Raw genomic sequence first — 11255 nt, 5'->3', positions numbered from 1 at the left:
ATCAAGCAACAAAAGTTTGTTTCTTACTTCGCCAAGAGATAAGATAGGTGTCAAGTAGGAAACAGTAACTAGTGGTAGAGCGACGATTTGTGGGATCACCTGCCCAATCCACATCGGTATAAGCAATCAGTTGAAAAGGAGATTGAGAGGAGAAATAGAGCCCATGAAATAATGTCCCCTTCAGGTAGCGAAGGATGTGAAGGACGATTGAGAAGTGAGTGGAACGAGGAGCAGGCATAAACTAACTCACCTGATAAACAACATACGAGATATCAAGCCGAGTGACAGTAAGGTAAATAAGACTGCCAACTAAATGCCTATATAAGGTATAATCACAAAGAGGCTCTTCATCATGAGCAGTGAGGCAAGCATTAAACTCAGTTGGTGTGTCAACAATCTTAATATCTGTGAGATTGGCCCAAGAAATCAGATCAGAGATACACTTGGCCTGTGTCAAGTAATAACCATCAGAAGAAGAGGAAATCTCAATGCCAAGAAAATAGTTGAGGGGGCCAAGATATTTCATCTCAAAGTGCTGACTAAGGAACAGCTTAAGTTTCTGAATACCAGGGGTATCATCTCCAATGATGATCATGTCATCAACATATAATAGAAGAAGTATGGTGCCTTGGTCTGTGCGGCGAAGGAACAAGGCTGAATCATAAGAGCTGATGGAGTATCCAAGGCTAGAGACAATGGTGCTAAACTTAGTAAACAAAGCTCGAGGAGCCTGCTTAAGTCCATATAGAGCTCGATGGAGATGACAAACCTTGTTTGCAGGCGGAGATAGTCCAGGAGGTGGCTGCATATAGACTTCTTCACTTAAATTGCCATTAAGAAAGACATTTTTTACATCCATTTGATAAAGAGACCAATGTCGAGAGGCGGCAACAGCCAACAAAGCACGCACAGAAGAGAGGCGAGCAACTAGAGCAAAAGCCTCCTCATAATCCACACTGTACTCTTGAGTGAAACCTCTGGCCACAAGTCGAGCCTTGTACCTATCAACAATACAATCGGAACAAGTCTTGATTTTGTAAACCCACTTACACCCAACTACAGGCTTTCCAGGAGGCAGGTCAACTAGATCCCATGTATTGTTCTTGTGTAAAAAATCAAGTTCCTCCATCATCGCAGCCTGCCAAAGAGGGTTAGTAAAGGCCTCACGAAAAGAGTGAGGCTCATGAAAGGTAGCTAAGGCATGAAAGCAATGAAAATCCTGTAAATGGGATGAAAGAGATTTTACTCTAGTGAATCGACGAAGGTCAAGTAGTGGAGTGCAGACCGGATCCTCGGATGAAATAGAACCTGAGGACGCAGGCGAAGCGGCATCGAGAGCATCAGATGACTGTTTTTCGAGCGAGAGAGACTCTGGCAAGACATTGCTAGTGGGAGTTAGAGAAAAAGGAATCTCAAGAAGTGTAGTAAAGGGAGGAAAAGATGGTATGTTGAATTTACCGACTTCATGGAATAATCGATGCTCCCAAAAAACTACATGACGGGAGATGCGAAGACGACGAGATACAAGATCATAACACCGATAGCCCTTTTGTTCCATTCCTATCCAAGAAAACAACATAACTGAGAACGAGGCTCGAGTTTGGTGCTCTCATGAGGTTGGAGTAAAACAAAATAGGTAGAACCAAAAACACGAAGATGGTGATATGAGGGGACAGAGCCAAACAACTTCTCGTGAGGAGTGCAATTATCAAGGATAGGGGTAGGCAACCTATTGATTGTGTAGACAGCCGTGAGAGTGGCTTCACCCCAAAACGTGGTAGGAACAAATGTGGAAAGGAGAAGAGCACGGGCAGTGTCTAAAATGTGCCTAAGTTTACGTTCACCTCGACCATTTTGTTGTGAGGTGCCTGGACACCACAAATGAGGAACAGTGTCATAATGTTTAAAGATGACTTGAAAATCATGTTGAGTATATTCTAAAGTATTATCAGAATGAAAAGCTTTGATGGGCTTTGAAAATTGGATTTCAACCATTTTGGCAAAAGTATGATAAATATCCAATAATTTAGAACGAGATTTCATTCGAAACACCCAAGTGTAACGAGAGAAATCATCAATAAACATAACAAAATAACGTGAACCACTCATACTAGCAATAAGGGAAGGTCCCCAAACATCATAATAAATTAAATCAAAAGAAGCAGTAGCATGAGACTCACTATTATTAAATGGCAAAGCCGGTTGTTTCCCAAGTTGATATGAAATACAATCAAAAGAATTATTGGACACTAAACCTAACAAACCCTTTGATGCTAAAAGTTGTACACGAAAGGCAGATGCATACATCTCAGCATTAGTAAGATCTTTCCAAATAGGATCAGAAACATCAATTTGATATCATGAGAATTGCATGCGAGCAAGAAAATCATTAATACTCTTATCAGGTTCCTGCCTTAGATGAAAAGGCTTAAACAGAAGCTGATACACATGAGCACCGTTCACAGAAGAATAGCGAGAAGCAAGCATATCCTAAGCACCCTTTGGTTCATTAAAGCTGCTAAAGAGCGCAGAAATAGATGGGATAGTAGTGTTACAAAACCACGTAAGAATCTGATGATGCTTACTATCCCAATCAATAAGACGAGTGGTGAAGGCGTCATCTGATTCAAAAGCCCCTTTAACTGGCTTTCGACTTCCTCAGTCACATAAAGCCAAAGCTTATGGCCTTTAAGAAAGTTACGCATAGATTAGAACTACACAATATAGTTTGTGTCATCCAATACAGTCTGAACATAATGAAGAATCTCGTTTTGTGCCATTTAGAAAGGTCAAATGCAAAAACAGACCACAAATATGAAATCAGAACAAAGAAAAAAAAACAAAAAAAAGTAGAAAGCACCTGGTCAAATCTGGAAGTCAACAGTCAACTTTGACATAAGTCAACGGTACGCAAGACTGTCGTGGCACTACTGACGTGGCACTGCTGACATGGCACTAGGGTTGACATGACACTACTGACATGGCACTAGTGCTGACGTGGCACTGCTAACATGGCACTAGGGCTAACATGACAGTAGGGCTGACGTGGCAGGCTAGAGCGACTGGCTCATGTGGTGCACGCGCGATAGGAGGCGTTGGTGCTTGGCATGTGAATCTCACGCGCTGATCTTTGAGTGGCGCGTGAGGTCGCGTGGCTTGGTGGAATCTGATGCTGTTGGCGGTTTTGGAGTTTTCGGAAGGAGAGCTATCAATCGGTGGGCAGGCGGAAGCAATCAGACCACCATGGCGACCTGTGGTGGAATAGTAGTGGCAGAATTGCCGAAACTTTGGGTGGCACTTGTGGAAGCGTGAGAACTCTGATGAGACTATGTGCGGTGGCTCTGTGACGGTTGTCTTCCAAGCTTTCAAGCGGTATATTGATCAGCTGAAAACTTCGAGGAGAAGATAGAGAACCGTAAGGGATAGAGGGAAGGATTCACCGGAGAACACTAGCGGCACCGAAATAATACGGGATGTGAAAAGAAATAAAGGTGATTCAGAACCTGTGCTTTTATACCATGTTGAAAATAATATTATATATTGAATCACACTAAATCATGTACAGAAGAGGTCTATATATATAGGCTAAATAAGACAGACAATAAATATACATAACCCATGTGGGACTACATTACATATAATCTAATACTTATAACAATTATTTTTGCAGGAAAAAAAATTCAAAACGAAAATTAATAGAATCATATATATGATCAATTATATTACAAGAAAGATTAAATAGATAAGTCAAGTTATTTATTAAAAGGGAAATGCTAGGTGTTATTCTAGTGTTCTTTTGGTATCTTCTGAATTGTGATATGACTTTTAAAATTACTAATAGATTAAAAGTTAATAATGATAATCTCAAATTTAACGATAATTTTAAAAGCCACATCATAGTTAGGATGACACTAGGAGAACATTAAAAGAATACCTAGCATTTCCCTTATTAAAAATAATATATTAACAAACACGAATATTAAAATTAGGTGAAACTTTACTTAAACCCCTTGAACTTTTATCACATTTGCAATTACTCAGTAACTTTAAAAACTCTTAATTTAGTATATATATCTTTAATTTTTTTTCAATTTTATCCTTCCGTTGGGATTTACGGTGTGGGTGTCAAAATTTTCAAAATGCCGTTAATTTTTTTTTTTTTAGAAAAGAAAAAAAAGAAAAAAAAATTGGAAGAATTTAAATGTTGGTTAGGATTTAACAGAATTTGTAAAAATACTTATGCCCAGTGGCAGCCCCCTAATACGAACTCCTAGCTATACTCCTTCTCCCGCCCCTTTTAATACGAAATCATAGCTATACTCCTTCTCCTGCCCCTTCTAATACGAAATCTTCGTTCTTCCGCCCCTCCTAATAACAATTTCTATATTCGCCGCTACTCACGCCTGAATATATTAATTATTTTATATATATTATTTTTTTTTAAATAATTATTTTGAGAATTTTAACGAAAAAATCTTAACCAATGGGTGGAATTGAAAATGTTTGAACGATGAACATACTAAATTGAAAGTTTATAAAATTTAAGAGAATAATTTAAAAAGCGGCAACAATAAATTTTCCCTAATTTTAACTTTTTGCCGACTTCAATTCGTATATTTGAATCATCCCTAAAACAAAAATGTATTTTATCTACGATGTGGGGCCGCATTGCTTGGGTTCATGGTCCACTTGTCATCCTCCGACGTGACTTTATAGAAATCCTTTCTTATTTTTTGATTTTTCAAATTAAAAAAAAAAAAATGAGGGATTGCTTTTCTCAAATGTCGTCATCATTTTACATTGATTGAGATTTTAAAATGACATATTACTTGTTTACATGAGATACTTCAATCGGTTAGGACCACGCTTAAGAGCATTCTCAATAGAAGAGTTAAGTGTTACTTTTATCTAAAATAACTCTTTAAATTTTTAAAAAACCTCCTACATTGGATTAGCCAAAAGAAAATATAAAATAGATATTTAATTGAAAAAGCTAAAAAAAAAAGTTAAATATAGCAACACTTTTAAAGGAAGCTATTTTATTTTTCACTGTTTCTCTCACCTATTTTCTCTTTTTCCCAAATTTTTTTCTACTTTTTCTCTGCATGTTCTTTTTTTCCTAAAAATTTTCTTATTTTTCTTCTCACATGTTCTCTTTTTCCCAAAACTTTTATTGCTTTTAATAATATTTTAATAGAATAGATAGAAATATAGCTAATCGGATGTAGAGACATTTAAAAATGGCTTAGCTAAACTAGATAAAAGTGAGTTTTAAGAAGTCATTTTACATAAAAATATGGCTCCTCCATTGAGAATGCTCTAATAAAGTAGAGGTCACTAGTTTGAATTTTTTTTTCCCCACTTGTGCATACATGTAAACAAAAAAGAAGAAGACATTTTACTTTTCCATTTAGGTTGGTTTGAGTTTATGATTTTAAAAACTAGAGTTTAAAATAACAATTTTTTAAATTTGTAATTAAAAATGTGATTTTTAAAAACGTTGTTAAATATTTGACAAAATTATGATTTAACCTTTAAAATCATAATTAGGGGTTGTTTGAGTTTGCGATTTCATAGACAAAAAGTATGATTTTAAACAAAATCGTAAAAAAAAAAAAAAAAAAAAAATGAAGTGTTTGAGATTGTATTTTTTAAAAAATACGATTTGAAACTACAGATAATTTGTGTTTTCAAATCGTAGATAAGGAGGTGATTTTTTGAAAAGGCAGAATTTTAAAAGTTGAATGGTGATTTTAAAGGCTAAACTGCGATTTTAAAGACCAAACCGCAATTTTCAAACGCTTAATTACGTTTTTAAAAATCAAATTTTAAAATCGTACATTTTATAATCGCAAACCCAAACGGATCTTTAGTGTCTGTTTGGGATTGCGGTTTTAATAAGTACGATTTTAAAATTTGTGTTTTTAGAATCACTACTTTTTAAAATCGCAAAGGCGTTTGATAAAATATGTTAAAAAATATTTTTTTATAAAATATTTGTTATGCGAAATTATGACTTTGGTTTAAATTTGCACTTTTTCAAATAAACACCCCTTGCTTGCTTATAAAAATTACAGATTTTTTTTCCTATTTTAGATTGAGTGCTTTTAAAATCGCAATGCCAAAAGCCTTCCTTTTTGCGATATCTTTAAAAAAACACAAATTATTCTAGTAAAATTGCCATCCCAAACTCACCATTAGCCTTTAAAATTGTGTGTTTTCAAAAAACACATCTTTACATGCGATTTGAAAACGTAAAACAAATTACAACTTATTAACAACTCAATCTCAAATAATTTATTTTCTGCAATTAAGTTTAAAATTGCACTCATTGTCTATAAAATCTCAATCTCAAACGCATTCTTAAAGTATAAAGAAACTTATTATTCTTTCATTTTTCATTTATCATTCATTTGTTTTTTTTCAAATTCATTATAAATTTTGTAAATAAATGATTTTTTCTTTTTAAAAAAAAATTGATTAAAAGTAAGGAAAAGAGATACAAACTAATCATTTTTATTTTAGGAGGTCTGGGCGAGTCGAGCAGAAAAATCTTATATTAATCGGAAGCACTAATCATATATGCGATGCGACCCATTCCACTTACTCGTCAGACCCGAGTCCTAAAACTCCCACCAAAAAACGTGTCGTTTGAGTTTCAATTTCGAGTTGGCTCGCACGAGTCAACAGCCAACACCGAGTGTGCTGACTTAACTCTTCAAATCAACGCGTCGACGCGCCCCTCCTGGAAACCCTCCAGCAGTTAAGAGCAAAAACTCCGCAACGCTCCTCATCGCGAGTGCAAGACACGCCGGTCTCATCTATCCACGTCCTTTCCAACACGGCTACCCTTGCGCGTGGATTCACCTGGCACTTATCCTCTACAGATCAAACTTCTATATATAGAGATGTGGTTATTAGGAGAAAATGGGTTGAAGAGAGCCTCTGGTATTTTTGCTCACTTTGTATTCTTTAATTTGAGAGAGAAAAAGATGGGTCTTTTGCTATCAAAAAATCCTGCAAATCTTCTCATGTTTTTTGAGTTTGTCTCCAAGCGAATTCGCTTTGATTGGGTTGAAAAAGAGAAGAACATGGTCTCCCTGGTTTCCCGCACGGGCAGGTGTTTGCAGCGCTACGATATGAAAGGCTATCGCCAAGTTGTCGGGTATGTAATTTTGGCGGTGATTTTTGTTCAACTCGTGGCAAAGTTTTTGTTGAAATCTTCATTTGAGGAAGTTTTCCCATCTGGGTATTTGTCAAATGGATTAAAACTTCATTTTTCTTCTTTAATTTTGGGATATTTTCCAATCCTCTGTCTTTTGTCATTTTGTGCACACTTTCCCTTGTTCAAAGACAAATTTCTTATGGGTGTTTCAAATTCTGCAGATGCATTCCGTACAGATACAGAGAAACCAACCAATCTTCTTCCATTAAGGAATTGGAAGTTCTTCTGATTAGTTCCCAGAAGGGTCAAGCAATGATGTTCCCAAAGGTACTATTATGCCCCCATGTCTTCTACCTTTTGTTCATCTAATATTGGGTGGGTGATTTCATTTTTTTTGATCTTCATCTAACATTGTTGTGCACAATTGCGTTATAACTACAGGGAGGTTGGGAAAAGGACGAATCTATGGAAGATGCAGCCAAGCGCGAGACGCTAGAGGAAGCCGGGGTTACAGGCAAAGTCGAAGTAAGTATCTTTAAGTCGATTTCTGATTCAATCTCTTTTTGTAATCTTTTGCCAAGTTTTTGTTCTGATTCAATTTTTTTTGTTGGGTTTAATTTTCCAGAAGAAATTGGGCGTGTGGCCTTATAAGAGCAAGAGACAGGAAATAATGCACGAGGGCTACATGTTCCCTTTGCATGTCAGTCAGCAATTCGACCGGTGGCCGGAGGAAAAGCTCAGGCTACGGAAATGGGTATGTGTCTAAATGCAAAAATACTCTGGTTTTTCCACACTACATGTCGTTTGATGTTGTGTGTTCTAAATTTCCTTTGTGCTGCGTTATGCAGATGACTGTGGCCGAAGCCAGAGAAGTATGTCAATGTGGGTGGATGAAGGAAGCTTTAGATGAGTTAGTTAATCGGCAATTGAAACCTCAGGAAGCAAATGAAACGATATGTACATAGTACACAGACAGTGGTCAATGGTTGTTTTCTCAATTTGCCACAACTGGCATGGTGGCCTTCGGTTTCTGTTCTGAACAACGACTGGGGCCAAGAACGAGCGGGGGAGGGCAAAAGATATCAAGCGGGAACCAAAAACTTGGATTTCGAACATAAGCAGGAATTGAAGAAACTTTTGTATTGGAATCTGTTCTTGGTCTTCATTCTTTGATTTTTGTTCTGGATTTGAAACACAAATCCGCAAATTTTAGGATGTAGTTGAAGGCAGCAGGAAAATTCTTGGCTGTACAAATTTGATTCATTCTTTCAATCTAATGGCTTCGATTCTTTCTCTATCTTGTGTTGTTTGTGAGGACACGAACATTGTTTGATTTGTTTCCAGAAAGTTCTACTTCTTTCTGTCTCCAACAACCTTTGACCTTTTACTTAACAGATATGATATTATCAATGGTTTTAATATATAGTTGAAGATCATAAGCCTACAGCACATATATGCTGTAGTGAGCCAAATCCTTTATTTTTTTATGGTTTAAGACCAAGTCTTAAGCAGACCCTTTCCAAGTATGTCTTTAATTTAAAAAGAACTCTGTTTTGGATATTAGTGGATGTTCTTGATATGGGCAAACTTGAACTACAGCAAAGTTCATATTGTGAGAGACTTCAAAATAGAATCATTTGTTTATTACTTTTGCATTGAAGTAAAGAGTGGTCTAGCACGTGATTTTGGGGTTTAAAAGTGCGTTTTTAAACAAAATTGGGAAGAACATACACCTTTGAGGACAAGGGAACCCATTTTTAAAAAGGGGTAAACCATGTTTAGACTTAGATTTTTATTTGATTTCAAGAATAAAGCTCTTAGGTTATGTCTATTATGTTCGTCAAATGTAACATTTCAAGATTTTTATTTGATTTCAAGATTTAGGGATGCATTTCACTTTATTAGAGTAATTTGTATGAATTAACTACAAATCAATTTTTTTTTTTTTTAAAAAAAAAACACTCTTTTATATATATCATTATTCTTTTGGTTTTTTTTTTTTTTTTTTGCTTTTTCTATGGATGACTTAGCACTTGCCGACATAGCATTGATATCTTGGTGCTGATGTGTGTTTTTTCCTATTTCTGTGGAAGACTTTGCCGACATAGCATTGATATTAGAGTGTTGATATGCAACATTCAACAAATGACTAACTATTAACTTTGATGGTAAAGTAATAGAGGGATCTATTTAAAAATTCAGACAAAACCTAAAAATTTTATTCTTAAAAATAGAAATATAAGAACTAAATCCAAATCCGACGAAAATTTAAGGACTAAATATATATATATATTTTTCTCTTTAAAAAATAAACATGATTTTAAAGACCGATGTTAAAGGCCGAAGTTTGATTTTTTATAAATGTTTAACTACGTTTATATTTTATTATTATTATTATTTTTTAAACAATGCATTCTAAAAACATTAAACCATACAGATAGTAAAGAAAGAAGAATGCTCGTCTTAAAACCTTTGGCTGAATTTATATTCCTTTATTTTGTTTTGGTGGGTAAATTGTAGTTTGAAATAGCTTAGCAACCAGCCAAAGGGAACTAATTTTGTTTCCATAGAAGGACAAAATGTTTGCAACTATTCAAAAACGGTGCAATTGGCACCTCTTAGGAAAAGGTTTCAACCATTCAAAATTATGCATCACTTTCGAAAACGTGCAATTAAATTATAAATACACATTTTTTTCAACTACTCCTCCCTCATTCTCTCTATTAAATTATAAGTACAATTTGGAAAATATTAGACTATTCAACTCTTTCACAATTTGTTACTTCGTGTCCGGATATGATAGGAGTCACATCGGTTACTAAAATTTCTTTTAGTACATTCCAATCATATGTTGATACGTGTTACCAAATTGTAAAAAAATTGTACACTAGTTGTAAGTAGGAGCGGCAATTCATATTTGCATGTTGAGTTTGGGTTGTGTCAAAGTATGAGTATAAAACTATATAGGTCGATCCTAACTCAACTAATTTAATTAAATAGGTCAAACCCCTCAACTTTAACTCTCTAATTTAGTATTGAGCTCGTGTCAGGTTTGCAAGTCATGTCAAAAATTATTTGCCATTATGTCATGTGTCGGATTCAGGTCGTGTTGAAACATGAGAATAAAACTATATAGGTCAACCCTAACCCAACCTATATATGGTCAGATTCATCAACCTTAACCATTTAATTTTGTATTGAGTACGTATCAAGTTCACATATCGTGTTAAAAATTGTTAACCTTAGTTATAGGGCTACCATTACTCATACAATTTTTTTTTCTTTAAAAAAAAATAAAATTGAGGAGAACTTTTCAAAACGAGTAATGTTACACATTAAATTATCATCTCATCCTCATTTTACTGGATTGCTAAAAATATTTAAAAAAAAAAAAAAAAAATTCAAAGAATGATGTCAATTCAATAAAATTAAAATGTAATACGTAACATTGTTATTTCAAAATGATCGTAAGTTAATTTTAGGTGTTTTTTTTTTTTTAAAAAAAAAGGTGATTTGTCGGTAATAATTGTCAATAGGTAGGGACAAATATCACCTATACGGCTCAAAATCGTGATGCAATGTCCAACTCAAATGTCTTTCTTGTCTACTATTATTAACAGTTGAGAATAACATGGGTGTACTATTGGCTCATTAAAGCATGTTCGGCAAAAAAAATTTATTTTACTATTCAAAATATAATTTTTTTCATTTTAACTATTGATTTTTTATTATATGCTCTAACAAGAACATTTACTTTAATTGTCTATTCTAATTAAATATTATTTTTTAAAATTATTTTATTGGTTTTTTATTATTTCATTGTCTTCGTTATAAAAAGAAATAAAAAAAGAAGAAGAGAGAAAAGATTAAAGAAATAGAATGAAAGAGAAAATATAATAAAATATTACTTACAAGTTCCTACAGTAACTTGTAAATATGAAATTTCACTGTAGCAGTAGTAGGAAAACCTTTTATTTTTTATTTTTTATCTATATCATTTAAGTTTGATTTTTTTTTTTTTTTTAATAACGATTGTATTTTTCCTAAAGTTCCTATTTTTCAACTTGTTGGGTAAAAAGAGATGTGGAAA

At 34.3% G+C, this 11255-nt stretch overlaps 1 protein-coding gene across 1 annotated transcript; it reads left to right on the top strand.

The window, feature by feature from the left end:
* The first annotated feature begins 6935 nt into the window (after positions 1 to 6935).
* LOC132184333 (nudix hydrolase 4-like) lies at positions 6936 to 8462 on the top strand. Its single transcript, XM_059597925.1, has 5 exons — positions 6936 to 7165; positions 7387 to 7492; positions 7607 to 7690; positions 7791 to 7919; positions 8014 to 8462. The coding sequence occupies exons 1-5, from the start codon at positions 6993 to 6995 to the stop codon at positions 8128 to 8130; spliced, it is 609 nt and encodes a 202-aa protein (XP_059453908.1). The 5' UTR covers positions 6936 to 6992; the 3' UTR covers positions 8131 to 8462.
* Positions 8463 to 11255: the final 2793 nt, after the last annotated feature.

The sequence above is a fragment of the Corylus avellana genome, chromosome ca6 (assembly GCF_901000735.1).
Source record: "Corylus avellana chromosome ca6, CavTom2PMs-1.0".
Classification (NCBI taxonomy): domain Eukaryota; kingdom Viridiplantae; phylum Streptophyta; class Magnoliopsida; order Fagales; family Betulaceae; genus Corylus; species Corylus avellana.
The sequence above is the reverse complement of the archived record's forward strand: the minus strand, read 5'-3'. Positions and strand labels throughout refer to the sequence as shown.